The 26,401-nt window shown below is 39.9% G+C and overlaps 2 protein-coding genes across 24 annotated transcripts in view; one reads left to right on the top strand and one right to left on the bottom strand.

Annotated features, from left to right (window-relative positions):
• Positions 1–17,705, bottom strand: part of dst (dystonin) — a 100,962-nt gene extending 83,257 nt beyond the window's left edge. For 9 of the 22 annotated variants that reach the window (XM_056394915.1, XM_056394921.1, XM_056394917.1 and 6 more), the window contains exons 1-4: positions 17,299–17,701; positions 16,921–16,952; positions 15,409–15,597; positions 11,295–11,508 (exon numbers count right to left, since the gene is read on the bottom strand). In XM_056394915.1, coding sequence (XP_056250890.1) covers positions 11,295–11,508; positions 15,409–15,597; positions 16,921–16,952; positions 17,299–17,482 — 619 coding nt within the window. In that variant the 5' untranslated portion in view covers positions 17,483–17,701. Of the gene's footprint in view, positions 1–9,918; positions 11,253–11,294; positions 11,509–11,645; positions 11,752–11,812; positions 12,172–15,408; positions 15,598–16,920; positions 16,953–17,298 lie in introns of those variants that run through there. The other 13 variants (XM_056394927.1, XM_056394938.1, XM_056394934.1 and 10 more) reach the window with 7 other exon arrangements.
• A 349-nt stretch (positions 17,706–18,054) lies between these two features.
• Positions 18,055–26,324, top strand: znf451 (zinc finger protein 451). 2 transcript variants are annotated; one of them, XM_056394914.1, is made up of 12 exons: positions 18,055–19,983; positions 21,153–21,219; positions 21,615–21,698; positions 21,792–21,905; positions 22,671–22,782; positions 23,027–23,177; positions 23,276–23,402; positions 23,520–23,679; positions 23,825–23,972; positions 24,106–25,610; positions 25,915–25,980; positions 26,186–26,324. In XM_056394914.1, the coding sequence occupies exons 2-12, from the start codon at positions 21,157–21,159 to the stop codon at positions 26,224–26,226; spliced, it is 2,571 nt and encodes an 856-aa protein (XP_056250889.1). In that variant the 5' UTR covers positions 18,055–19,983; positions 21,153–21,156; the 3' UTR covers positions 26,227–26,324. The 2 variants fall into 2 exon arrangements, with proteins under 2 accessions (XP_056250889.1, XP_056250888.1); XM_056394913.1 differs by lacking the exon at positions 18,055–19,983 and adding an exon at positions 20,491–20,663.
• Positions 26,325–26,401: the final 77 nt, after the last annotated feature.

Genomic DNA, 26,401 nt, shown 5'->3' with positions numbered 1-26,401 from the left:
CACATATTGCACAGATTACTGATAACAGACACACTGAACACATCACATCAACATCAGCTAGTGTCAGATGGTGAGATACCCGGTTTTTCATTATTTATGCCATCCCTATTAAATCTTTAATACTAGCAGCATAAACAGAAACAGAAGTAGGCAGCAGGTTTGTATATGCAATAAGATGAGTTATTTCTATACATGTGCTTCCCAAAAAAACATGAAGGTGAGCTTAATAGTATAGTGCCCTCTTGAGGATCTTATGAGAATAAAACGTAAGGATTAACTGGTTTATTGTCAGTCCAACAGAAACTGAATGCTCCCATCTTTTAAACAGCAGTCTCAGATTATTTGGTCATAAAATGAAAACAGTCCTAAAGATAAATAAAGGTCAAATATCAGACATTAAACAAATCAGCTTTCCCCCTCTAACAATAACAATGACATAATGTCAGATCAAATATGATCATCTCATTCTCCTGACGTTGCACAACTTTATCCGCCCAATCAATCTCATTCTACTTATCACATCTAATAAAATACATGATTATGCTACTTGGACTTTCACACTTTTTTTACCTATTAAACCCCATATCTGATTCAATTAGCGACAGTACAATACTGTGGCTTATTGTGCAGACGTGTGTTCCATTTCTTTATTGCTTTTCTCATTATTTAGATTTGTTTCATACGGCTTACACAAGGCATTTCTCACACAAGGCTTTCTTATAGTGTAAAGAGCCTCCAAATTGTGATCACTGACGCCAACTAGAACTACATACAGTAACTGCTTTTACTGAAAATACAGTACTTATTCAAATCCACCACACTGCTTTACGTATTTAAGAATAACACAAATTTTCCTTTTGACGTTTAAACATTCGCACACATTCAAGTAGTTAGATGAATCACATCCAGCAGAGGTCTGGGAACAGCTTAGAGTATAACCAACAGCTTGTGACCTTTGACTTTAATGGGTTGATGTTTGAAGGATCACATGAAAAAGCCAGACTAACCACCTGTCTCTCTCGTTATATTTGCACTTCTTGATGTTTGGGTGCCATCTAAAAGATTTTGCCATTACAGCCTCCCTGCAGAAGTGCAATTTTACACCATGATAGGAGGTTGACCTGTGAGTAATTAAGGTATTATTTACTGTACAGTACATCGTACACACCGGTTTTTAGGCCTGTCTGTTCCCTGACTACAAACTAAGCCCAGCACTAGCCAAGAGTCCACCACAGCATTCAAACGGACAGCCATGGAGCTCCTGAGACTGTTATTTGTAGACCTCAGCAAAGCACATGTGCACAGCTATAAATAGCCACAACTCTAAACCATGCTGCCATTGAAACTGCAGACCACATAATCTGTGGCCCTTAGGTGACGTCCTTCATTTCCTTACGTACAATAAAGATGACTGAAGTTAATGTACGTAGTAAAGTTAAACTTATAGTAGAGTTTGAATGAATGAATGAATGATAGTTACTAAACTGTGTCCAACAACGCACAACCAAACTGTTGGAAATTCAACCGGCAGCAGTAAAGTCTACAGCACTTCACACTGGCTTTTCATTACAATATTTTTACAAGATTCTTTGAACAATAGAACGGATAAACTGTTGTTTTCCAGAGAATGACTTGCACAGGGGGGGCTGGTGACATCCTTTGGCATCTTGTTGCGTCAGGATGCCTAAAATATCCTCACATGATTCTGAGCAGAGCAAAGTCAAAAAGTCCTCGCAATCAAAATCCAGCCTGTGTAATCCTCTTGACCTCGTATGGGAGGGGGATCAAAACAGACAAAGTGTAAACTGAAAAGCCCTCAACCTTCCAGCGTATGACAAGGACTCGCTAAACATTCTTGCTCAACAGCTCTCATTTCACCTCTTGTGTGTCATAACCAGCTCAGTGAGCAAAGACATGTATGCCTCTGCTTTGTTTTGGGTACAAGGCCATATACTGCGTAGCAGTGGCAGAGATTTTGAAGTAGGTACTGGTCTTTGTCACTGTTATCCTGCTCGAGGTTAACATCTTACACCTCTGACTGAACAGGCTTCCCTTTGATGAGTAGCAAAATTCTCAAAATGTTCCTTAAAGTACACATCGAGGGAATCTCCTTCATAGCAGCATAATTCTGTGCGTTCATGGTCACATATACACAGTCAGTGTAAAAGTATCCAAAATGAAAAAGCTTCGCTACATCCTACAGCTCAGCTCTAGATCAACGTTCATGCTTCATTAGGACACGCAATGTGCAAAAGACATTGTTCACTCTTCCAGTGCTTGCGGAAATGGTGAGGCTGTACTATAGGAACAGTGGTGCTTTGAGCTAAATGCACAATGACCATACTGAGATGCTGATGTGTAGGGAGTATAAAGTTTACCATGTTAGCTTGACTTGTTAGCCTGGCTTGTTAGCATTGCTTATTGAACAGAAAACACAAGTACAGATGAGGTTGATGGGAATGTTATTAGCTTTAGGTATTTGGCTATAGATTAATTAAAGTAGAGCTGCAATGATTAATTGATTAACTGATTATTTGACCAATAGACTGACACTGCCATCCTTTTTAGCCATGACAGTATCCTGGCTAAAAATGATCTGTTGCAACTTACAGATCAGTCACACTTGGGAATTAATGTATATTGCCCTTTATGACTGAGGCCCACAGGAGTGGTGACTCAGCACAAATGGCTACCACTGGATTTTACTGTTTGACAACTCTGTCAAAGTGGTATCTGGGTAGCTGGTAAACAAAACTACAATGTGAGACGATGATGGGGAAATACCTGTCATTCTTTGTAAGTGAGAATACTCTTTTCAGAGGGGCAGGGCTGAGTCTGAAATATGTAACTGAAACAGGTTGTCAAGACTTCAAAGCAGCCCTCCAACTCAGCCTTTGCTTTGTCTTAAGCCTGGAGACTAAATTAAAGGAGACTGCAAGAAAAGGGTACAATGCCTGAGCATCTGTGCAGAGTATTATTATTATCTTGTCCGTCTTGTTTTGAGCCAATTCCGCATAAAATTTTCAGCATTCTCCTCTGATCAGTATTTTCCTGAACTTCAAACTAAATCACAGTGAACAGTGGCTTCTACACAGAGCAGTAGTGACTGATTATATACACAGAGCTTACTGACTAACTTTGTGACTAATTTTACTGTGTAGTGCATCAAGAGGTGTCTTCTTAATTAATGACTGGCTTTTTATTCATTAAGTTTCAGGCTATTCAGATATAATACTCAGTATATTCACCAGTGATGATAGAATATTCCATGAACCTTGATGAAAAGCAAATGGAGGATCAAGGTGAAGCTGTCAAAGTACCCTTAGGCATGAGCTATCACTACAGAGGCACTCAGCAAAGTCAAGGAGAGGAAAAGGGGGAGCATTAACGACAGCTAATGGGACATACATACACACTAACGGCACTAACATGAACGCACACACAGTTACTAACACTCACTTTCTAGCCTCCATATGTGCAACAGCTGCAACTGCCACATTTAAGTGAGTATTTGCTCATGGAAATCTGTTCCCCCTCCTCCCTCTCACTTTGACTACGGAGAATCCTGATCAAGATTTATAATTTATGATAATTCTGTGTAAATTTTTAGCTGTGATACAATTACACAGGGGCTGTTAAACACATTCATCCTTTTTTGAAAAAACACCATAGAAATGTTGGCTTGGCACTGCCAAAATACAAAAAAAAAAACAGGTACCCACTGTAAATATATATATTTTTCCAATATCATCCTAAATAAAGTTACAATTTTCAGTCATGTTGAATTATTTTGCATAAAAATGAGCTATAGCAACTACAAAGAGGGGCTACTTTCCATCATTTTCAAACAAAGCTTTTCTTGATCAGCCCAACTGAAGGAGCTACTTGTAAGTATTGCTATTGCTACACAGTCAGTGTTAGCATTAACTGCTGGTTAGCGTACTTATGAGTCTTGGCAAGAGCTTCAGCCGTTGCTGCATTAAGAAGACAATAAGTTATAATACACCATCTGAGCAGCGCCACTTCTTTAGGATTAGCTTCTTTAAGGTATCAAAGTAGAATTGACATGAATTCATTAGCTAGTATATATTGATGATAATTACGTTAGCGATATAAAATAGATTTGGTGAGTTGTTTGTTTTTGCAACTCGCATTTTGAACAATCTTCACTCTAAAAGGTAAAATGGTTTTTGTATGTTATTACTTAAATTATACAGATGGGTGACAAAGTAAAGAAAAAAACAGATTCTACAAGCCTCTGAAACTTCACTGAAGGGATAAAAACTATTTCTTTATAAGATATTCCCATATTTGGTGTTTTGATGATGGTGCCGGAGGGCGCTGTCTCACACAGTGTAAAATGCGAACATAAAAGTCACAGTATATGATTCACATCATTTTCATACTCATCAAAACATTCAGCGGTCCCCTGTACCCTATGTGGAAGCATCTGTATTTGTTATGTTTCTCCTCTCTTGTATTCAGGTTTTTCCTTTAATTCATCACCAGTCTGTATCTTCACACTAGACCCACTTCTCACTAATGGGCACTCAAAAAAAATAAATCCTTTAATGTTATTTTCACAATTAGCTTCTGATATAATCCAATTCATGTGAGGATCACAAAGGTTTTAAAACAATAGCTTTTATGATGTGGAGTTCACATAAAAGCAGATGGAGCTGCCCGTTTCTTGCCCACCCAATAAAAAGTGGAGAAAGGAAATCTGTTTCCTGCTGCTAGTGTGTGATTGCTTCCCAGCATCTGCTGCATTCAGGAGAGAAGGGTGGTGCCGCTGGAGCGCGAGAGGAAAGGCAACCGAGCATGAGTCAGGGGTGGGACAGAGACTCAAAAGATGATCTCATGTAAGTGGAGCTAAGCAAAGCTGTGGAATGAGGTTCGGCCACGCTGGTCTTCCCATCACCATGACAGCATATAAATACAACATTTAGAAATATAACAGAGAACAGGCATCACGCTCTGGCACAGACATGATGCAATTGAATGTGACTGCACTGAAGTTATATTTCATTTAACTTCCTAAACATATGTTGATAATATTAATCAAATGTATTCCAAAGGGGCAATGCATGTGCTACCTATCTATAAATGAGTAATGCAGGAATAATATATGATTGAAGAAAAAAACAAAAACAAAATAGATTTCTGAGAAAGACTGATGGAGCAGTAAGAAGCTTTCTGCGAGCCCTGGTTTGGATTACACGGCCCATTTTAAATGAAGTCTATTGATCAGATCAGTGAGGAGCATGGCAACAAGAACAATATTATGTTTTATCTTAAGTACTTCTAGCGTAGTGCGTATTTACTGTTAATGGTTCATATTTTTTAACATTTTGTTTTTCCACGGAAAAAGCTTGACAAACTGATGGACAATGACGGCAAATGCCCCGACATTGGGTTTCTGACTGCAGATAACTTGCATTCTGATCTGAGAACACATATTAGTGAAGCCTGTAAAATGAAACCATGGGCAGCTGTTTTCATTGCTTCAAATCAGCCTCTGCTCGATGTTATTGTGAGGTTATGGAGCAGAAAGTTGAGCTTGTGCTGGAAACTGATCCAAAGATCTGATGCACTTAATTAGCTATTAGAACTTAGCACTTTGAATTCTGGCCGTAGTAGCTGAGAAATTACCCTAGAACACACCATACACTATAATTAGACAGCCTAGTGATTATACTATCTAAATCATATTTGCGCACATTTTTGCTATCAAATACATCATGTCCAAGTGCCATATTTTTTTCCTGATAATCTTCTAGAATGGAAAAAAAATTTAAATCAAAATTAAATCTTGCTTTAAGTGGAAGTAATTGTTTCATTTGATGTCGTTAGAAAATTATTGGTTGGCAGATATAAAGTGTACATACTTGAAATAATATGTATTCTCCCTTTCTACCAATCTGAAAAACAGGGTTTAACTTAAACCTATGAAGCATGATCCTGTTGTTTGTGAACAATACAGGTTAGTGGTTAGTGCTACAATGGCCAGCTGTGCACGTGCAATATGCAGTACGGAACATTAAGTCGTAGGTTGAATTAGGTGGAAAGAGACCACCTTCAAAGTGAGGCTCCTTGACGTTTAAGCCTCAATGAAACGCCAAAAAAGGAGTGACACCATCATCAGCTTGACACATGAACAAGTCTGTGGAACTTGGATGCTGCTCGCCCTAAAAAACAAAGTGTCTTTTGTATGGCAGCAGACAGTCTCCATAGAAGCAGCCTGCTGCATGTGTGGGCCACTGGGCCATTTGAATGTGATGAGTGGGCTGTCGACATAGAGCAGAGGGGTTGGGCTGGGCACGGCCCAGGAGGATGGACAAAGGCAGTGACTTGCAAAAAACACAATGCTCTCTCACTCATCACTGTTTGACAACACAGGATAATATGAGTATAATATAAGGGTATATGAGGGTGATTTGAATAATAATAAGGTATTTCTTATTGTTTCTACAGAAGTCCTACTTGTAATGAGAGATTAAATCATGAGGCAGACTGCAGTGATTCACAGACAGAAATGTCAGACAGCCAGTGAGAGACCACACCCTCATATAACACATAACTTACAAAGCAGCCATCCTACAGACTGGTAGTGTATATGGGCGTCTACTGAAAGGAATTAAATCTGTAACAGTCAATACAATATACTGTATATGTCTGTAATCTAAAGCCTTGCACAAAAGATCGTTTTTTCAAACTTGGGAAATGAGCTTAATGGATGTTTGATAAATAATAGATCAATGAATTAATAATAAATTAATAAATGTAAATTTAAACATTGTCTTCTAGTAATGTTTATTAAGACAAAAATATATTTGGCCACAAATAAAAAAAAAATGGTGTTCATGCACAAAAGTCACAAAGCAAGTCACCAAATTGAAAAAAAAATTAAAAAAAATAGAATTTTCTGCATATTTTCTGCAAGACTTTCAGTTCACTCAATAAGCAAAACCTGCTCATTTTGGGTCCACCTCTAGAAATATACTTTCCTTCCATCTACTCAAACTATTGACTCCATATGGCACCTTAAAAACAAAATGAACCAACTGCAAGAAGAGCTGACTGAACCACCAAATGTCTAATCCATTAAATCTTCCCTGATGTCAGAGGATGATCATCTGCTGGGAAACTCGCTCCCATCATGTTGAGGACCGACCAAGCAGGCTCTGCTAGAACAGTGCAATCCAACAACAGCCACTACCCAGTGTATTTAACTGTTGTGTGTGTCCAGGAAACCATGTCTTTAACTCATTCCTCAAGTTAACAGTCTTTTGTAAAGCCTGCATTGAATTTCATCCTGGCCTAAAGCAATTCCATCGCAAAGTGTATAATTAACTCTAATACCTAATTAGTGTGACATTCTTAAGGTTGGAGCAATAGGAACTACATGCATGGACCCAGTCAATGGCAATTGTGCTTAAGCTCAAGAAACATCCGAAACTCACAGTTCAGCTCTTCATATGGTTTTTCCTTGATCTTGAAAATTTGCCAATTTATTTCTAATGGTTAAGTTCACTAAGGGTCACACTGGAGGTCAACAAGTGCATGTGTCGCGCCACATGGCACTCACTCACCACAGTGAAGACTACAGTTTTGTACAGTTTTCTCTAGAAACTGACAGCTGACATTATCTCAGAGGTGTTTGATGACTCTGGAACCAAGCCAAACCACCAATGACAACCACCCACGTAAACACAAAGTCACCAGTGCACGTACTAACAATAAATTACAATGTGTTTGCCTGAACTTCCACTGTCCAATATGAAAAGGATCCGATCCTATATCTTGATTTGGAGAAACAAAGAAAAAACTGTTCCCTACTTTATAGCTGGCCCTCTTGCTGCTCTGTTTACTGGTTTGTTTGTTTGGTTACTGATGATGACTTGGCGATGAAAATGTCTCTCTTTGATAAGCTTAGCATCACATGAAGAGAAGCTTGGGGGCTCTGGCTAATTCTGTCAACTGCAAATAAAACTTTTAAAAATTAAAAACAAGGATTTTTCCTGCACTTAGCCAGCACTCTATAGACATATTAAGCAAATAAATGTTTTATGAAAGCAAATGTTTTATGGGAAGATTGGGATTGATTGGGAACTAGATCATTTTAAGAAGGTAGAAGGTATTTGGCTCTGATGTAAGGATACATATTTAGGCCTAATCATCCTGTTATATATGCTGACATACTGTACACTGTGCTATGGTGTTGTATACCTAACTTTCGTAAGCTAAGATCTAACTTTCTAAAGCTTTGCTAATATTCATTTTTATCAATTGTCGTTATCTCACTCACCACTCTCCAGCATTATCAGGTACAAGCATGGAGCCCACTACCTTACAAAGAAATTATGAATTCTTCATGTTTATAACCCAGCTATAGTCTCAGCTATAGCTCCCTCTCTCCTTAGCTGAACCCTGGTAAATAAATGTTGATAGTGTTGAAGACTTTCTGCTTCAGCTCTCTAAGCTGGAACTTTTTTTCCTGCCAATGATTAGCCCATCTGCTAAACTCAACTTTCTACCAGGAAGGCTCTGTAGCCAAAAAAAGACAAATCTGTGCAGAATGCTATTGATAAGCCAAAAAGACACTTAATTCAGCCAATTTTACTTAAGAAACAGTCAGCATAATAAATTGGTTGGATTGAAACTACATTAGAATTACTGCAAGACGATAACACTCCAGAAAATGTGGAAATTTGTTGCTAAAATTATTTTTTTAAAAATACAAAAGAATACCTTACCCCTCTTTGATACGTTCATTGTTCATGCACCAGCTGGCGGGGAGTCAAATATCTCCCAAGAATCAATACTTAACATGTAAAAACTAATCCGAGTGGTAGTTAGTGATATGAGAAAACAGGAAAACTAAGTAAGCTCATTGTGTGTCAAAGCTCCTCTGCCTGAAGAAAACAGATACAGATTCCTAATGATGCTACATCATATGATCCCATTAAGAGTCCAGTCAGGGCGTTTAAGCCGTATACCACAGCTGACTGGCCCTGCTGGCTACAATGCTTCAGAGAAAGCAGAGAGAAAAACAGCTGAGAGAAAAAGCTCATGGCAAGCATGAATACAATAGTCCACAGTCTGTTAGTTATTGTGCTGTTGTTTCACTTTGTTAGCCTGATTGAAAAGGAAACTCAAGAGTTAAAACCTCTGCTGTCAGTGTGAATGCAGCTCCACTGGATCTCCTCGGGCCTCAGAGTACATGTGTATGATTTTGTCAACGAGCTCTCGCTGTCGCAGAGACACTGAATAATATAGATCTCTATATGTGTAATGGATTTGATCTAATTAATGGGACTGACCTAAAAGGAGCAGCTACATGAAACGACACGAGCCACTGATATGAGCTAACGCCTCACCCTGCTATGTCATTGTCCTGTCTGCCTTGAGACACCACATAGGTCAGCGAAGCACTATTCACTCAGTGGTATTTCTATAGGCGATCAGCCAAAACCTATACAAATACATCATTTATATTGTGAAAGTACAATTAAGTCAAACAACAGACTTGATTTATCTGTTTAGACTTTCAGACTGAAGGTAAACAATGCAGACACTGTAATCGTCTGGCTTGATTTCTTGTTTTTCCAGGCATATTTCGAGCTACAAATTTTCATACCACAGCTAAACAAGAGAAATAATCCCATAATCTAATGATCAGATGTGATCATATAATAAGGCCTTTGTTTTGGCTACTAAAAATCAGCCTAAACGTGATGTCATGCAGGAAATATTCTCACTTTTCCACTGCGGGGATAAGGACACTAGGAGCAGCCGGTCACCAGAGGAAGAGAGGGGCGCAGGCTGACATTTATCGAGCTGTCAAGCAGTAATCAGGCAATTTCCTCATCGTCCCAAAGCTGAAGCAATTGGCTATCCAATCACCATTGATCCTACCTTTGTATTTTTCCAAAACATCCTCATAGGCTTGGAGGTATTCCTGTTCGTCGGAGAGCACATAAGCCTGCGGTGCGTACTGAGCCATAACCCGGGCTCCACAAACTGGACATTCACCAGCGGCGGACAGGGACACAGCGTGTGTGAGTGTATGTGTGTGTGTGTGTGTATGTATGTATGTATGTGTGTGTGCATGTGTATGTGCTGAGGACTCGAGAGTGATCGGCGCTGTTGTTGCACTAAAGGAAACGCCCTAAGTCCCTCCCTTGTCTGCGTTCTGTCCAATAGTGGCCACACTTCCTCTCTGGAGTTCACGGATTGATAGGGAGGACAGCCGGACGTGCTGCACTGCAAAAAAAAATGCCTCTTTTAACAAGTCAATCAGCCGGACGGCGAAAGTGAGATTTATATCTTACTCTCTTATCACGAGAGGATACATCTCAGCAGGTCTGACGCCCATGTGCGCGATTTTCGCACCAGTGAGTAAAATTACCTGCGTAAACCAAACTGAATGGTCAGTTCACTTTTTATAGTGTGATAATAAACTCAGGCTTCTCAGTACCGGCTCGTGACATGGACCACTTTCTTTTTCGCTGCTGTCCACCTGCCAAAGACTTTAAACAACTCTGGCACATTTACAGGACTTACTGTTTGAGAAGATGTCAGTCTCTTTGCTGCCAGTGGTTCAGATCAGCTGTCACCATACTGTCACACTAAGCTGCAAGCTTTCATTGAAAAGTTCACCCACAACACTCCCTATATCGATCTGACTTTATTTCTGTGTTTGTGGCGTTTTTTTAAAACGTCCAAGAGTATCATTATTAAATAGCCTACACGAGTGCTATAAACTTCAGCTCTCTAAGCTTGTTATAAAGAGTGAAACGAACAAGTGTCCACATGAGAAGGATTTTTTTTTTTTTTTTTTTTTAATTTATAGGGAACAAATGTGACCTTTGGGCATTAAGATGCGTCCTCGTGAGGGTTAGGGTGTCTCAATAAATAATTTAAATGAAAAATGAAATCATACATTAAAATGGGCCTTTAAAGCTACTCATTGACAGAGGCTGGCTCAAAGAAAAATACAGTTGTTTCCTTTTGAAATTACACTACATATCCAATACCGCTTTGGTTCATTTTAAAGCACCATATCCAGAATAAGAACTGACCAAAATACCATCACATGTACCACAGGTCCATGTCACTTCAGACCCTGTGTTTAGGTCCCTAAATAACACTGGGTTTACCAGGAAAAGATACAGCTTAATAAGTCGCTATGAGCTCATGCATTCTCCGTATATTGCAGCATATTCCAGCGTTGTTTTTCTCTTTACCGCACTATCTGATAACCGGACAACAACAAGGAGTCAGCCGCTCACCTGCGATCCTGAGCACGGCTCTCTCTGCCGGATCCAGCACGGATCCTCCTTGGATTTTCCTCTTGGACCGCTCGTGTCTGGGCAGGTTCCAGGGTAAAGTGTCCCCCGGAGCCGGCGATGCCGACCCGGATTTAACGCTGTAATCATCCTCGTCTGAGAAATCCGCCGAGGAAGACATGGAGCAGTGGAGGGAAGGGTTCCCCGAACTGGAGCTCTGTGAGACAAAAGAAAACGGGGGATAAAGAGAGAGAGAGGAAAAAATGAACAATGCTTGTCTTGATTTCACTCCCAGGCAAAAATGAAAGAGAACGTGGCGCAGGAATAACAAGCGCAAATCAGATGATTTCTCACCATTGCGGGTCAAAGTGCGTAATGTGAGCGCATGTTAGGTGTGAGGACGCTCCGTGACATGAGCCGCCAGCTCGCAATCATCCATAACAATTAAAAATTGAGCCAAATAAAGGCGATGTGAAATCAACAGTAAATGGCTCCCCCGCCAGGTCAACAATAAGACTTACCACTGTATACATGGAGACCTGTCAGCTGGAAGAAGAGAAGAAGAAGAAGAAGAAGGGGGAAAAAAATCCTATTTGTGCGTTATTAGCTTCCACTCTTCAGTCACACATTTCGTGCGTTAATTTCTCAAGGTGCCACGCCCTTTGAGGGATGCTCCGGCCATCGGAGCATTAAGGATGTCAGGTGATGTCAGATCTCCGGAGGGCTGATGGGGATGGTACGCTGTGTGCTGTCGAGGCAGAGCTGGACTGTGATGGGGAGAGCAGACTGCATGTGTCTCCGCGTCACAGCCGGTGTAGCCAACAACAGCAGCTCCAACAGCAACGGCGGTGTTAGAGCGCCATCCTGCACAAAAAGAGGTGCTGGCTGGCTACACATTTACCTCCGAGGCGAATGTGTGTGTGTGTGTGTGTGTGTGTGGGGGGGGTAATAGGAAGACAAGGGCTCCCACGGTTTCTCATGGCAAGGACTTCGCTACAGATGCACATTATAATCTCCTACACTGTAGGTGGTGTGTAAACCACAGAGGGTAGGGTGGGAAGCATTCATATACATTGTGCTAATTACCTGAGAGGATGGAGTGGATCATGGGTGTACAACAAAAGCAGTTGGATTAAGTGGGTTTAACCGGGTTTAATTATAAACCCGGTTAAAGGCTACTTTAACCAGAAAAACATATAATAACGCCATTAAATGCAACCCATCCAGGATTATCTCTGACTGTTATTGTTCCTTGAACTTTTGCAGACATTTTCCAGTTGTAACTCGAGCTGCTAATAACATAATTGCTCACAAAAAGGAAAATTATGAAGTAATGACTTTCCTGCTGCACCCTGACACACCTGAGGTTGAGCAACGGAGCAAATGCAGGTTAACACAACCTGACTTAGAAGGAGATGGGTGGGGCGCTAAAATACCTGTATGATGACACCTTATTTGCTTAATGATAAAGGGGAAATGCAACCTAAAAACTGACTATGATCCTGCCTGGGTGATATTTTTAATATAGTAAATCTGGATGCATGAAATGTAAATGTGCAGGATAAACTTGAAAGTGTCTGCAAATAAGTTCTGGTTTAAAATAGCAGTAGAGGAATCTGCTTCGGGTTCCAGTGCGGGGTCATTCAGTGCAGAATCTGTAAGAGCTGATAAAAGCAACACACTGCTAATATTAGCAGCCTTTTCATCATTGCATCACTTTTCGTCAGGATAAAACTGCAGCTTAGCGTTGCACTTTTTTATCAGCTTTCTGCTTATTCATAATTCCTCCTACTAAAAGGGGAGAAAAAAAATCTCCATGATTTGAGGAAATTTAATGTGCACTATTATGAAATGATTATTAGTTTGGGCTGTTATGATTTCCCAAGTCTGTTTTCCCCTTCTTTATGAGGAACAAACTGCACAGGGATAAGAATAGTTGACAGACTGGAGGCCCTCCCCCATCACTTCATACACAGCTTATCCTCTCCCTTAGAGAATGTACAAAATTCTTTATTCTTTAATACCCAATATTCTTTGTTCAGGAGCTGTTACTGTTAACAAAAAGGGATATGAGGACATTATACTATATCTGTGTATCAATGAAAAAACACAAAATATAGGTTTCACCAAGACATGGCAACCACTCTGGATGATTCATTTTTTAGTCATGCAAATATATCATGAATGATGCATGCTGGGCCGATCGAGGCCTGCACTAGTTTATACTTCTCAATTACATATTAAAGTCTGCTCATTTACAGCCACATCATGGAGCTCCCACGATTCCTTAAATCTCCAAATAGTTTTTCCTGTTGTGATCCCCAGTCACTTTTCTATTATTACAATAACAATATTAGCCAACACAGATTTGCTTTTTGTTCAATGCCACATTAAGTATTTCATTTGTACATTGTATCAATAATATTTTAAACATTTTGGTTTTGTTTTACCCATGGCAACAAAATATTCGATCTAAAGGCATCAGAAACCACAATAACACATCGATATGCACCTCGTTGTGGTGGCAACGTAATCATTGGCTGGATTATGTTCAGGTAGTTGTATATAAACATAATTTCCATCAGACAAGATTGTGATATGAAAAGTCTTCTCTACTATAGGTGGTTCTAGTCACATTGACGTGTGTAGTTTGCTGACAATGGCAATAAGAAAAAGAACCAAACTGTTTGTGTCTGTTATCTGCAGTATTGCAGAACAGAAGCTTGACATTGCAACATGTTCGCACAGATCAATAAGTTCCTTTGAACACAGTCAGTAAGTTCAGCATCAGCATCATGTCAAGTCTTGACATGATTTGAGATGTTTAGTATAGGGATAAATGTTGGGTAGGATATTTAATGTTCTGGATACAATAAATGACATTCAACACACCCAGAAACATCCAGAGACTCTGTGATTTGATCATTTTCTCGGATCCGAGCGGCAGTACATACAGATAACCCAGCAAACCTGAGGGGGTCATGGCTATGCTCTCTGATTCACGTCCCCTCAAGTCAATATTTCCAGTCTGGCCCAGGGTTTCCCGTCTCTCCTCACTTTACATTTTAACTGCACTATCTGAAGCTGATAACGGTATTGAAGGATGGTGAGCACGCTCTTGTTCGGAAACAGAGCAGCTGGTTCACAGGGTGACATAAAGATGCAGATATGAAAACCTGAAGGCCTAAAGCTGTGGTGAGTTAACAAAGGGCTGAGCTGTTGATCCACATGAGACACATTATGTTTTCATGCCAACATGGTAAATTGTTAACAGGCTTCGAATGGATAAGAGAGGACACCTGCTGAGATGCTGACTAAGATGACTACAAACCAAGGCAAAATGAATAGATCCCATGGAATCTTTTAAAATGGAGGAACTGGAAATCAGTAAAAATCAATTTGTTCAGGTTCTCAGGTAAATACCTTATAAAACCTGTGATTCTTGAATAAGTAAAATGCTCAGGGATGTGTTTGTGAAACATATTCAATACCGCTTTTTAACACCAAGGCTGCTACACCTTTAGAAATTGAACATTAATGTCAAAATACTGGACCAGAGTGGTTCAATCTAATGTAGAACTTCATATCAGGTATGAATTCATGGTGTCATTTTGTGATTACTAAATATTTCTTATTACACAAAACTTGTATTCGGCTAAATGTATTGTAGTTGTAGTTGCTTAGAAGCATTTAAGATTTTTTGGCGGCTTACCTGAAGAAAAAGTAGATTACCTCCAGGACAAGTATGAAATGGTTCATGCCAAATCTATGGGATCTGTTGTTAAAGGTGCGACTCTGGAGCCTTATTGTCTTTTGTGCAAAAATCCGTGACCACCATATTTGTCATATGATGATAAATAAGTCAACAATACACCTACGGATACAAGGTACCGGTTTTCATTTCATAAGACCTATAGTGTAAAGAGACCATAATTCAACAGCACACCCAGGGTCCAAGCCCTGTAGTCAAACACTTGCCCTGTGTCCTTGAGTAAGTTACTGAATCCTTACCGGCTTCAAAGGCACAAGGGTGTCCCTGTGGAGGGGAGCAAGCAAAAAATAGTATCACTTTATCATCATGTGTTAATCAAGGTTACAGGTAAGGGGGGGTACCTACAGGTTTGCGTGTGGGGGTGACTTGTACAGACTGGTAAAATTCTGGCAGGACTCTCTTCTTCACTTTGCGTTTCCGTAGAGTGGTTGATGAGTCAGGTTCACTCTCAGGAACCTCAACCAGATTGGGTTTTTCCTCTGTCACTCGAGCATGTATGCTCCTTCTTGCGTGACGTGGACTGTGCCTGAAGCCCTGGGAAACCATGAACAAACGTCAAGCACACAGCAGATAAGACTTTCAGCAGATTTAGCAAGAGAAATTAAAAGCTTCATTATAAAAGGAATAATAATTGTGATGTGATCCAGGCTTCTTAAGCTAGGGGGGGATCTGTTGTGTGACCTAGATTTCAGAGTCAGAGAAAGATGATACAGCAATTCCAATCACCACACAGGAAGGAAAGGAAAATATTTCAGTGTAAATTCCGACATTTCTAACTATCGCCCTCTTCCTTCGACCCTCTCTGTGTTTTTCTTTAAGAAGCTGTTTATTGTTACACGTTAAGTTTGAAGGTAATAATCAAGGAGACTGGTCTCAGCAACTGTCCTGCTGTTGTGTCCTTGAACATGATACTGAATATCCACCAGCTACAGCACTGAGTTGGTAGGGATTCAGTGTCCTGTGGTTAGATAACATAACCCGCTATGGAACGGCAAGCTTTTGATTTAGGAACATTTTAACCACAGTCAGTCACGAAAAGACAAAGAAAAGACAGAAAAAAGAAGACCGTACGCATCAGTGTATCAAATGCAAATGTGGCAATGAACCTGAATAATCACTAAATAATGAGTTTATGTGCTAAAATTGCTTTTCACCAACCCCTCTTTAGTTTTAGTTTTAATGAAATTACAGACAAAGCCTCTCCATACAGACCATGCCAGGAAGATAGATTATAGAAACAGCCTATTTTGGCAAAGGCTGCCTACTAAAGCAACCTTTGCCATTATATACAATAATATACAATTTTAAATGTTAAGATGCCAAATTTGTGGTGATAATGGTTTAAATTTGTTTTTATGCAGTTGATGTATTTACAAGCTTTAAAATGTCAGGTTTTATTTTGAAAACAATATGCGTAAAACGGAAACGGATCGCCTGAAGCTCTACTGGACGCATTCACACAAGCATCAAACATGAAGGATGAATACAGTTTATGGACCATACATTTGAGTAGCTTTCTCTCGGCTCACTAAGACCTGAGTTTCAAGCAATGCGTTTTGGAGAACACAATTTAAAGAGTTTCCATCCACCTTAAAGTATGAAACTGCAAAATCACCTATATGATTTATTGATAACACATGCGCATTGCGCACATCATGGTCCTTAAAATAGTCACGCAGCCCTTCGATAAAAGTCAAAAGAATCAAGACTTGTGTGTGAAGCATTCGTTATATTATACATAGAAGGATCATGCAGCCTGAACAAAGCTTTCACACATTTAAAGTACCATCTCTCCTGGCTATTAGATAATATTGAATCACAATGACTCAAGCCCATAATGTAAAAAGTTCATCCTACCTCTGATCGAAAATGGTGCGTTCGGAGGCCAACTACAGGACAGATAACAGATGTTAGAATGGGGTGTTATGATCAAATATTTACCATGAATGTATGACATGTCACATATCAGATATACGTTCGTTCAATATAGCCTATTATAACTTTAAGACATTTCTGACCAGTTTAACTAAAACCTTAATTGCCTTAAAACCTTCCGGAAAATCATGTGTTTGTTTGATCAGCCCAAACTGCAGAGGTGTAATTGCTACAGACTTTTGCTACTAGCTACAACAAATAAGAGAAACATACTATGAAGACGCACAGAGGATACAGTAAATGTCCAGACATAAGATGAGCTGGCAGGGTGAGGAGATGCGGCTGGCCTGCGCTACTCACCGCGGCTCTTGGAGCGTCCGGACAGCACAGATTTTATTGGATGTTTTCCATTACGAAGCCTGCGATGCCAGCAGCAAAAAAACAAAATAGTCGCAATAGTCCCGAGCAAAAGCAGCAATAATAGCAGCACACATTGAATACTGTACGGCCTTAGCAGGACCAAAAACGCCGCAGCGATCATCATAAGACGAGATGTAGGACAGATCCCGCAGCATCAGACAGCTGGTTCCTTCCCCTGCCGTTACACCGCTGAAAGCTCAAGAGGAGAATAAGGACGCTGAGCGACATACGTGAAGCATCGCACAGCAAACCGTGTCAAGCGTGTAGGTTCAAAGTAGACAGCCCAGACTATTGATATCGTTATTGTGAGGCACAATGCATGACTCAGCAGAGACGCAAGTTTTATTTATTTATTTTCTCTAACAGGGGGCAGGGAGAGTCTGTCTGAGCATCGCAGTGATGTGCTGCAGAGTCGACAGCCCAGACGGATGATGCTGTAATACTAGTAGTAACAAGCCTATAAGGATCCACATAGACATTCGTGGGTATGTGAAAGTCAACAGTCCAGTGATATAGTTTATATGGAACAGATTTTGCATTCACAACCCATGGTATACCTAAAATGTTACTATTATGTTTGGATCACTATTATTGGTAATACAAAATGCGTGTCTGATACAGTTTATTATGAGTACCTAGGTATATTTTTCTGTACAGGCTTACTACCCCTGTAAAATGTAGCATGCTGTGCTGGCAGGCCCTGCAACGAGGCAGGTGCTATGCACAGACACTTGCAGGATTAGGGGGGAAAAATAGAAACCAAATCTAATCATAATCCAACATGGATTATATAATTTTTTTGATGAACTAACATCATGTGCAGGTTTTTTCTTCAGTCAGATGTAAGACTCGGACAAGCAAAGTGTAATGGGTGAAAAAAAGTTTTATTTTCAAATTTAGAAGGGTAATTCTGCACCCAAACAAAAAGCCAGAGGCTGCCATTGATAAACATAGTACTAAACATAGTATGTTAGCACGTGTTATACAACAAACCAATATAACATTGTATCGCTCAATATATTTTTTACATGATCAAAAAAATCTGAATACAGTATGTTATCATACATGACTCATTAGAATGTATGTAGGCTACTGTATAAGGTTATTCTTATATAGCATGTATTCACTTATGTAGCATTATTAAATACAAAGTAGTGTTATTCCCACATGTCAGAAGAGGCAGAGTATTCCATGTACCGTATGACAACCTATGCTCAGTTACATTGATATGTATGTTAATATACAGAACATTCAGTACTTAGACACACGTGCAAAATCTAATACAACAGGTTAGTCGTAAATTCTACCTATAGATAATAATGTTCACTTTTTCATGACACTGTCAGACATATTAATTCAATGTTTTTTATTGAGGTTGTGGTTGGCAGTGGTATTGCACTGGAAAGCATTACACTGAGAGATGTTACTGATGTTTTGCCCACCCCATTTACATACATGAGTGGGGAAGAATATTAGAAACATATTTCAATATAATTCAGCCCAGGGAACCTCCGGCACTAAACAACCACAACAATAAACATATAGTTGAATAAACATATCTCGGAAAGTTTAAACAAAAACTGGCTATAAGATTTGTTAGGATGGAATATGTGGCAGAGATGTTGTATTGGACTGAGTTAGATTATATACAGTATGTGTACCTAATAGAGTGACCAGGGGTTGCATCTGCAAATACAACTAATTGTCATGTGTGCCGAGTTCTGAGTATGTCAACATGTGTTCTTATTTGCTAGAAATGCTCACATTATTAGTTTATTTATTTAACATTTTGTTATACATGTCTTAGATTTATGTAAGCGATGCACTGTATAATCATTCTTATTGTAATACATGTAAATGTATACCGTGAGCTTGCATAAATACCATTATCATTTGTATACACACATTTTCATAAGCAACCACACACTGGCATGAGGCTGCAGTTTCAATGTTTGCTTAGTCTTGCTTTATTTTATTTTTAGGTGGGGAGGGGTGGGGGTGTTATTTCTTTTTGTGTGTTGTTCTTCCTGTGTGCATACGAATTTAAACACAGAGGTTTTCAACTGGATGCTGCAAATTACTTAGGCACTAGTGTTTTTTTTAAAAGGTTCATACTACAACATCTCCACATAATCACAATGCATTTATGTACTTAACATTTGTGCACAGTCATTGCCGGTCAGTACATTTTTGTTGCATGGATTTTACATACAGTATAGCATAACTATATGTCAAATTCATTCACTATATGGTGTCAGAATAATTTAAAATATGTGACATGTATGGATACATAGTTAACTAGGCTACTGCTAATACGTTTCTCAAATGAATGGTGTCAATTACTTACAATGTATGTTTAGTTATTCATCCGACTGGGGCAATTAAAACATTCAGAGAGTGATACCGTGCCACAGCTTCATACTTCGAGCAGAACAACTAACTACAGACGGGCGGAGTTTGTCCCAACATCTAATAACCCCGTCCATGCGGCACACTCCGCGCAGAAAAGGAGCGCTTCAGTGACACATTACGTCGCAGACCAGACTAGCTGCGTTTACTTTGATTTGGGATGTTGTAGCTAGCTGCTTCTCTTCTCAACTGAGGAATCAGCGGAAAAAGCAGCAGGTAATGTGATGCTCAGCTTCATTCATCAGCTTGTTTCAATCATATGTAATTAACACTAACCCAAGTCCCAGTTTGGCGTGTTTAACTTACTGTAGTTTAGAGGTGCAAAGCCCTTGCAACTGCAAACGAGAGAGAGCTAACGTTAGCTTACCCGGAGTCCGGACGTTGGGACCGTTCTGGATTGCTGTCAAAATAAAGCGCCGATTTCAAAATCTCGCTGTTCATAAAGTTGATGAAAAGACGACGGTTTATAATACAAACCCATCAGATTGCAGGTGAATTTCTTAGCGACAGATTAGGATACTTCACGTCGATGTCAAGTATGTGTACGTTAGCAAACATACGTGTTACCTCGATGGAGTGCCGCTAAATGCCTATTAAACTCGAGGCAGTCCATGCAGTCCTTTATGGCGCGTAACTTTATCCTCGCTCCTCCTGGGGTTGTTGCTTTAGCAGCTCGGCGGCGCTCACTGCTGCCACCGGAGGCCGAGGGCTATATTGCAACAACAGCGTGATTTAAGAGTATTGTAGACCGTTGCAATTTTGCTTCCACCCGTCTATGGCAGCATGAATGAGAAGCAATGTGAGCGATACACGAGGAAGAATTTACCCCGCCGCCCCCCTGTTGGATTTTACATTGGTTGTATTGAATTCAATGGAGCGACTTGTATAGCACCGGAGTAAGTCGTGTTTTTTTGTAACTGTGCACAAGCCTGACATCGATGCAAGGTTCCCGGATCAGTTGCCGGGTGTAATAACTGCACTCCAATGTATTTTTACAACGGTTTAACATTTGTAATTTTAGCAACCTTACCTTATTAATCCTACCAACGTATATCTAATACGAGAGCTGTACGCTACTTGGGTAGCTAGCTGAGCCGAGGGTGCTGTTTACTCAAGGTCTGGCTAAATCCAATGTCTAAGTGAGCAATTTCTGGTTCTAATGTTGCACTGTTGAGGGTCGTATTGAAAAGAACGGTTCCCACCTTCGACTGACTGATAGTTCACAGGTCTAATGCCAAAGTTACAGTCGTGGGCGTGCATTATTGCTCAGGTACTTGATTGGCTGGCCTTTGTTGAAAAGTGCACCCCCCCCCCCTTTTTTTCACCTGTGTTCAAAATTAGGATTTCAACTTCAGATGTTACTTTAATTAGTTGTTTTTCCACAGAGAAATGTCTTCTCCAGGTCAAGCAGACGAAGATGAGTTGGAAGAAGAAGACGTGGAGTTTGTATCAGTAAGTCATGTGTAAATTTAATCAATTTAAAAAAAAAAAAAAAAAAAACCTTCAAAAGGTTCCAAGGATAAGATAATCAATTGCATTTGCTTACTTTCTGTCTCTTGACATTGACTGGACTAATTGTGCAATAACATATCGATCTAGACTGATAACAAGACTGATGTGCTTTTAATTTACTTCCTGAATATATCACATTTGACTCACTGAACAAAATAAGCTCTGTATATTATATTTTGTGACTGCAGTGATGATTCAGACATAGATCACTCCTGTTTTTCATGGGCATGTTAACATCAAGAAACCACCCTTTTCACATTGCACACAGGCTTCGCAGACTTCTTTGATAAATGTTGGTGTATTTTATAACACTAAATGACATGCTATCTTTTCAGGAGGGCCCTCTCAAACCAGTATTGGAATGTATTGATCTGCTGAGTGATAGTGAGGATGAGGGCTGTTCATCATTAGCAGGAGGGGTGAGTGGCTGAATAGAACACCTTTCTTATTATATAGTGTGAAAACCTGTCTATAATTCTCTAAAAGTGTTGTGCCTTCTCTTTCTAATATAGCTTGAAGATAAAATCACCCGCCACAAAGCACGTGTTACATCTACACTGGACAGACTAGCACACCAGGTGGCCCTAGAGAAAAAGGAACGAGCAGATAAATGTAGAGCATTCAAGGTGAGATCACCTCAGTATAAAATGAGCTGCTATCATTTGTTGCCTGTCAGATTGTAATTAAGCTATTCATTTTTTTTTTTGGAGGTGTCTGTATCAGGCCATTGTCTTCACTCACTCACCCCTTGCATTTAAAAGCAAAATGACTTTTGCTCATTGTAAGGGCATGTTTTTAACAGAAAATAATACTAAAGCCAAAAAACGGTTAATGCATACTCTATAGTTCCAGCTTTCAAATTTTATGTAATCTATACTGAAATAACTTCTACTAGTGTTTCCATCCAAATATTCACATGCATTCTGCACGGACAAACTAAAGTAAATATGCCTTATATATTCTGTGAGATCTATAGTGAATCAGAATGTAGATTGTTCAGTGTCAACTTTGAAATATAATATTTAATTTATAGACTACTCTGTAAAAATCATCTTCATATCCTTAGTCAAGTCCAGTCCAGTCTGTAGCATCAGTGCTGACAAAACCTCCTCAACAACCTTATAAACAGCTGTTATTTGCATTTTATCATTTAATGGCTAAATGTAACTTAAAATGCCCAGTAGAAATGTGTGTGTTTGTCTGTGTTGTGTTGGTTTATGGGGTCAATTAAGGCCAGTTGTGACAACAACAGTGCCACCCTGTGGGCAGAATCAGAAAACAAATAACTGGTGCGGCCTGTAGTACTAGGATGAATAAACAGCAGTGTATTCATTCCATATAACAACATTGTATGTTCTGTTGTCATTCATCTCTGCATTTCTCTTTTTCAGGAGAAGCAAATCTTACAAAGAGCTCATGGACAACAGGAGCTGGCTTTTAGTTCTGCAAATGGAATTAATCAGGAAGCAAAGCGCTGTGTAGACATGTGGTTAAAGATGCCAGGTACATTGTCACCTGTAAATTTGTCAGAACATCATGTGTTTTTCTGCCATGTAGTGTTTGATATTCTTGCCAGCATACTATCTTGGCTGCTGCATTGACCCACTTTCATTACAGGGATGATTACAGTGTCATTTTGATTTAATAGATCTAGCCATGCAAACGCCAACCTATTACCATGCTAATATGTTGTGTCAGCTGACTGACTCTGTGCACCTGGTTATACTGTACCTTTGTGTTTATTTAGGTCTTCAACCCGGAATGATCGGTGCTGGCTCTGGAAGAAGGCACAGACCTGCGTCTTTCCCCATTAATAGTTCAACTAGACACACGTGTCCAGTGATTAGCTGTGGTCGAATTTATGACAATGCGTCCCTCCTTGATGGGCACTTAAAAAGGTAAACATTTTCTGTTCATTTCAGTGTGGGTGTAATGCTTTTAACCATTTTCTTGTTTACAATTTGGTATATTTTGAAGTAAAATATCTTGTGTGCAGGTTTGATCATTCCCCTTGTGACCCAGCTATCAATCTGAAGGGGAGTCCATCTGACCTCTTTGCCTGTGTTGCCTGTGGTCAACATTTTCAAACCAAAGAAGCATGGAGGAAACACCTCGAAACTAAGGTTTGTGCACACAAACTCTGCTCTGTGAATGTTTTAACAATTAGTTCTTGAAAGTCAATCTGACTATTGATTTATAGGAGTAAAATAATTCTAGTAACACTCAGTTTTGAACCTTAGGCGTCCTCATCTGCTGCTGATAATCATAGCATCACTCAGACCTATCAGCGCATTGTGTGTTTTGCCTGTCCTGCCTGCTACCTCCTCTTCAACCTCCGAGATGAGTGTCTGCAGCACATGTCAGCCAAAAACCACTTCACAGAGACACTCACCATGAGTGGTAAGGTTTATTGAACAATTTTATTTTCTGTACATCTTCATTAAAAACCTCACATATCCAAATCTCCTAAACTTAAAGAAAGGACTTCGGCGGTATTATATGAGCAAGATTATGTGTGACTTTTACTTTTCTCTTCTTGTTAAAGAACCCAGAGGAAGAGCACTGCCTGTTCCTCTCCCACAATATGTTAAGAATCGCCTCATTGCTTTGTGCAAGGATGTGGCGTTCAATGTCCGATGCTCTTTATGTCACAAAGTACTGATCTCACACCAGGCAGCTCAAGCTCACTTTAAGTAAGTGTTGTTGAGATTATTCTGGCATGCAGTGTCACATGTTTATATAGTAGACATTGTTTTTGTTTGCTTTTTTGTCTTTTCTTTTTTGTGGAACTGATTTACTGTGGTTTTCTCCTTATTTTCTTTTCAGTGTGCACTGCAGACAGGGCTGTGCGGTGGCCAAGGCTGATAAAACAATAGCGCAGGTCATGAAACAGCTGCAAGTGCGAGGGCAGTGCTCCCTCTGCTGCAAAATCTTCCTCAGCCAAGCTGAAATTGAGAGACACAAAGAATCGACCCAGCATGATGTGGAGGTCAACCTAGCAATGGAGAAAGCACTTCTTCAGCACTGCAGATTTGGTGAAATTCAACACAGCCAGAGCGCTAAAGAGGCACAAGGGAAAAGACTGCATGGCCTTGAAACATCTTTTCAGAAAAGAATCCGGAAGGAAAACGATTGTGAAAAATTTCCAGCCAAGCGGCAGAGACTTAGCCCGACTCTGCATGACAGCACTAGCAGAAACCTAGCAACAGCATGGTACTGCGAGTGCGGTCTACAGTTCTCAGAGGAGGCTGCAGCCAGTAAGCATCTCCTGGCTGTGAACCAGATTTTCCATCAGTGTGGTGTGTGTGGGAAACACATGGGAGAGTCTTCAATTACCCGCCTGCATATGAGTCGCTTTCATGGGGGAGCTCATCTCTCCAACTTCCTCTTCTACTGCCGCAAGTGCAAGGTGGAAATGCCCCGGTATGAAGATATCCTGTCGCATGTGTCAGAAGCTCACAGCGGTCACACCTACTTCACTGAACAAGAAGTGCCTGAGGAGGCTGTCACAGTCATCGATGACAAGCCCTCCACCAGCCACGAAGTCCGGCGACATTCATCGTCCAAGTCCACAGTCCAGCAGAACATAGCAGAGCCACCTCCTCCAAAAGCAGAGCAGACTTGGATGTGCAGGATGTGCGAGGACATCTTTGACTCGGAAGCGGCCGTCCATGAGCACTGCAGCGACGTGAGCAGTCACAGCTTTCAGAGGTTCATCTGTGGACATTGTCCACAGAAGTTCTTTAAAGTGTCCACTGTGCGTAGACACTGTATGAATGAGCACGATGGGCAGATAAAGAGCTCCCACTTCTGCGGCCTGTGTGACAGCATGCAGTTGGAATCTGAAAGCGAGTTCTTGGCGCACTACAAGAGTCTTCACAGTAAGGACTACTACTGTATGGATGATGCTGACGTTGTTCAGCCAGCCATTGCTGAAAGCACCAGTCAGCTTACATGCCCATGCATGGGCTCAGAAAAGCGCAAAGAGGAAATGAAGGCTACATATACACAGTGCATGAGGAATCTGGCCGCCGAAGGGAAATGCCAGTATGTGTGTACTCCTTGTGGTGTATCTGTGCCGTCCTATGCACAGATGAAGACTCACGTCCACACAAAACATGCAGCCTTGAATCTGGAGAAGACGTTTGATGTAGAGTGCGAAGCTTGCCAGGCGAGTTTTGCGGGTGTACCAAGTTTCCATAAACACTATCACTCCCAACACTGTACACTGCAACCCTGCATTAACTCCAGGACCTGCAAGAAAGAAGTGAAAGCAGAACCCGCCACTGTAAACATACTGAGTGCTGTGGAGATCGAACCAGACAACAATGGTAAATCAGTTTCCATCACATTTTTAGCATTTATTATTTATGTTTAGGGCGAAACACAGGTTAAGATTTTAAACATCTGCCGAGACAACAAAGAGTCAAGCAAATGAAAGTCGGCAATAAATAATGCATAGCCAGTGTGTAATGTATGCATAGAAAATTAGAGAGGCAAATAAATATATAATGTTATATGACATCACATTTCAGTGCTTTTTTTTTTTTTTAGGGAATTTTTGCATGTCTTTAAGTATCTAATAATACAGATTTTAATGAACCAATTTCTCCTTTTTTGTGTGTTCTATAACAGAAGTTTCAGATGACGAGATGAAGCATGCTCTGTCTGTGATTGATGAAGAAGCGAGAGAATCAGCAGGTACAGCATAAAAGGATATAATTGTACCAACTCAAGATATTGATGCACTTAATAATGTTCATGATTTGCTTTAAAAGATAGATCTAAAGCAATAAAATGAAATATGAACAAAGTATTTTTTTGTGTTACGATTGTGTGTCAATTTTATTCGAACTTACTGTGACAGATTATCTTTTTTTTTTTTTTTTTTTTTTTTTCTTTACAGAGTTGGAAGAAGCACTTAAAAGAAGTCTTGTGGAATACTAATGACCTGAAAACTTTTTGTGACACAGTTCATGAGACATATTGTAATGTTTTGTACAAGGTAATTGTATCAGAATATATTAAATAAATGTTAGTTGTTATTTTCCTTTTTTTTTTTTTTTTTTTTTACATATTTAATCATTTTAAAATCAAGATCGGACATGACGGTCTCCATTAT

The sequence above is a fragment of the Seriola aureovittata genome, chromosome 14 (assembly GCF_021018895.1).
Source record: "Seriola aureovittata isolate HTS-2021-v1 ecotype China chromosome 14, ASM2101889v1, whole genome shotgun sequence".
NCBI lineage: Eukaryota > Metazoa > Chordata > Actinopteri > Carangiformes > Carangidae > Seriola > Seriola aureovittata.
This window is presented reverse-complemented; position numbering and strand designations above follow the sequence as displayed.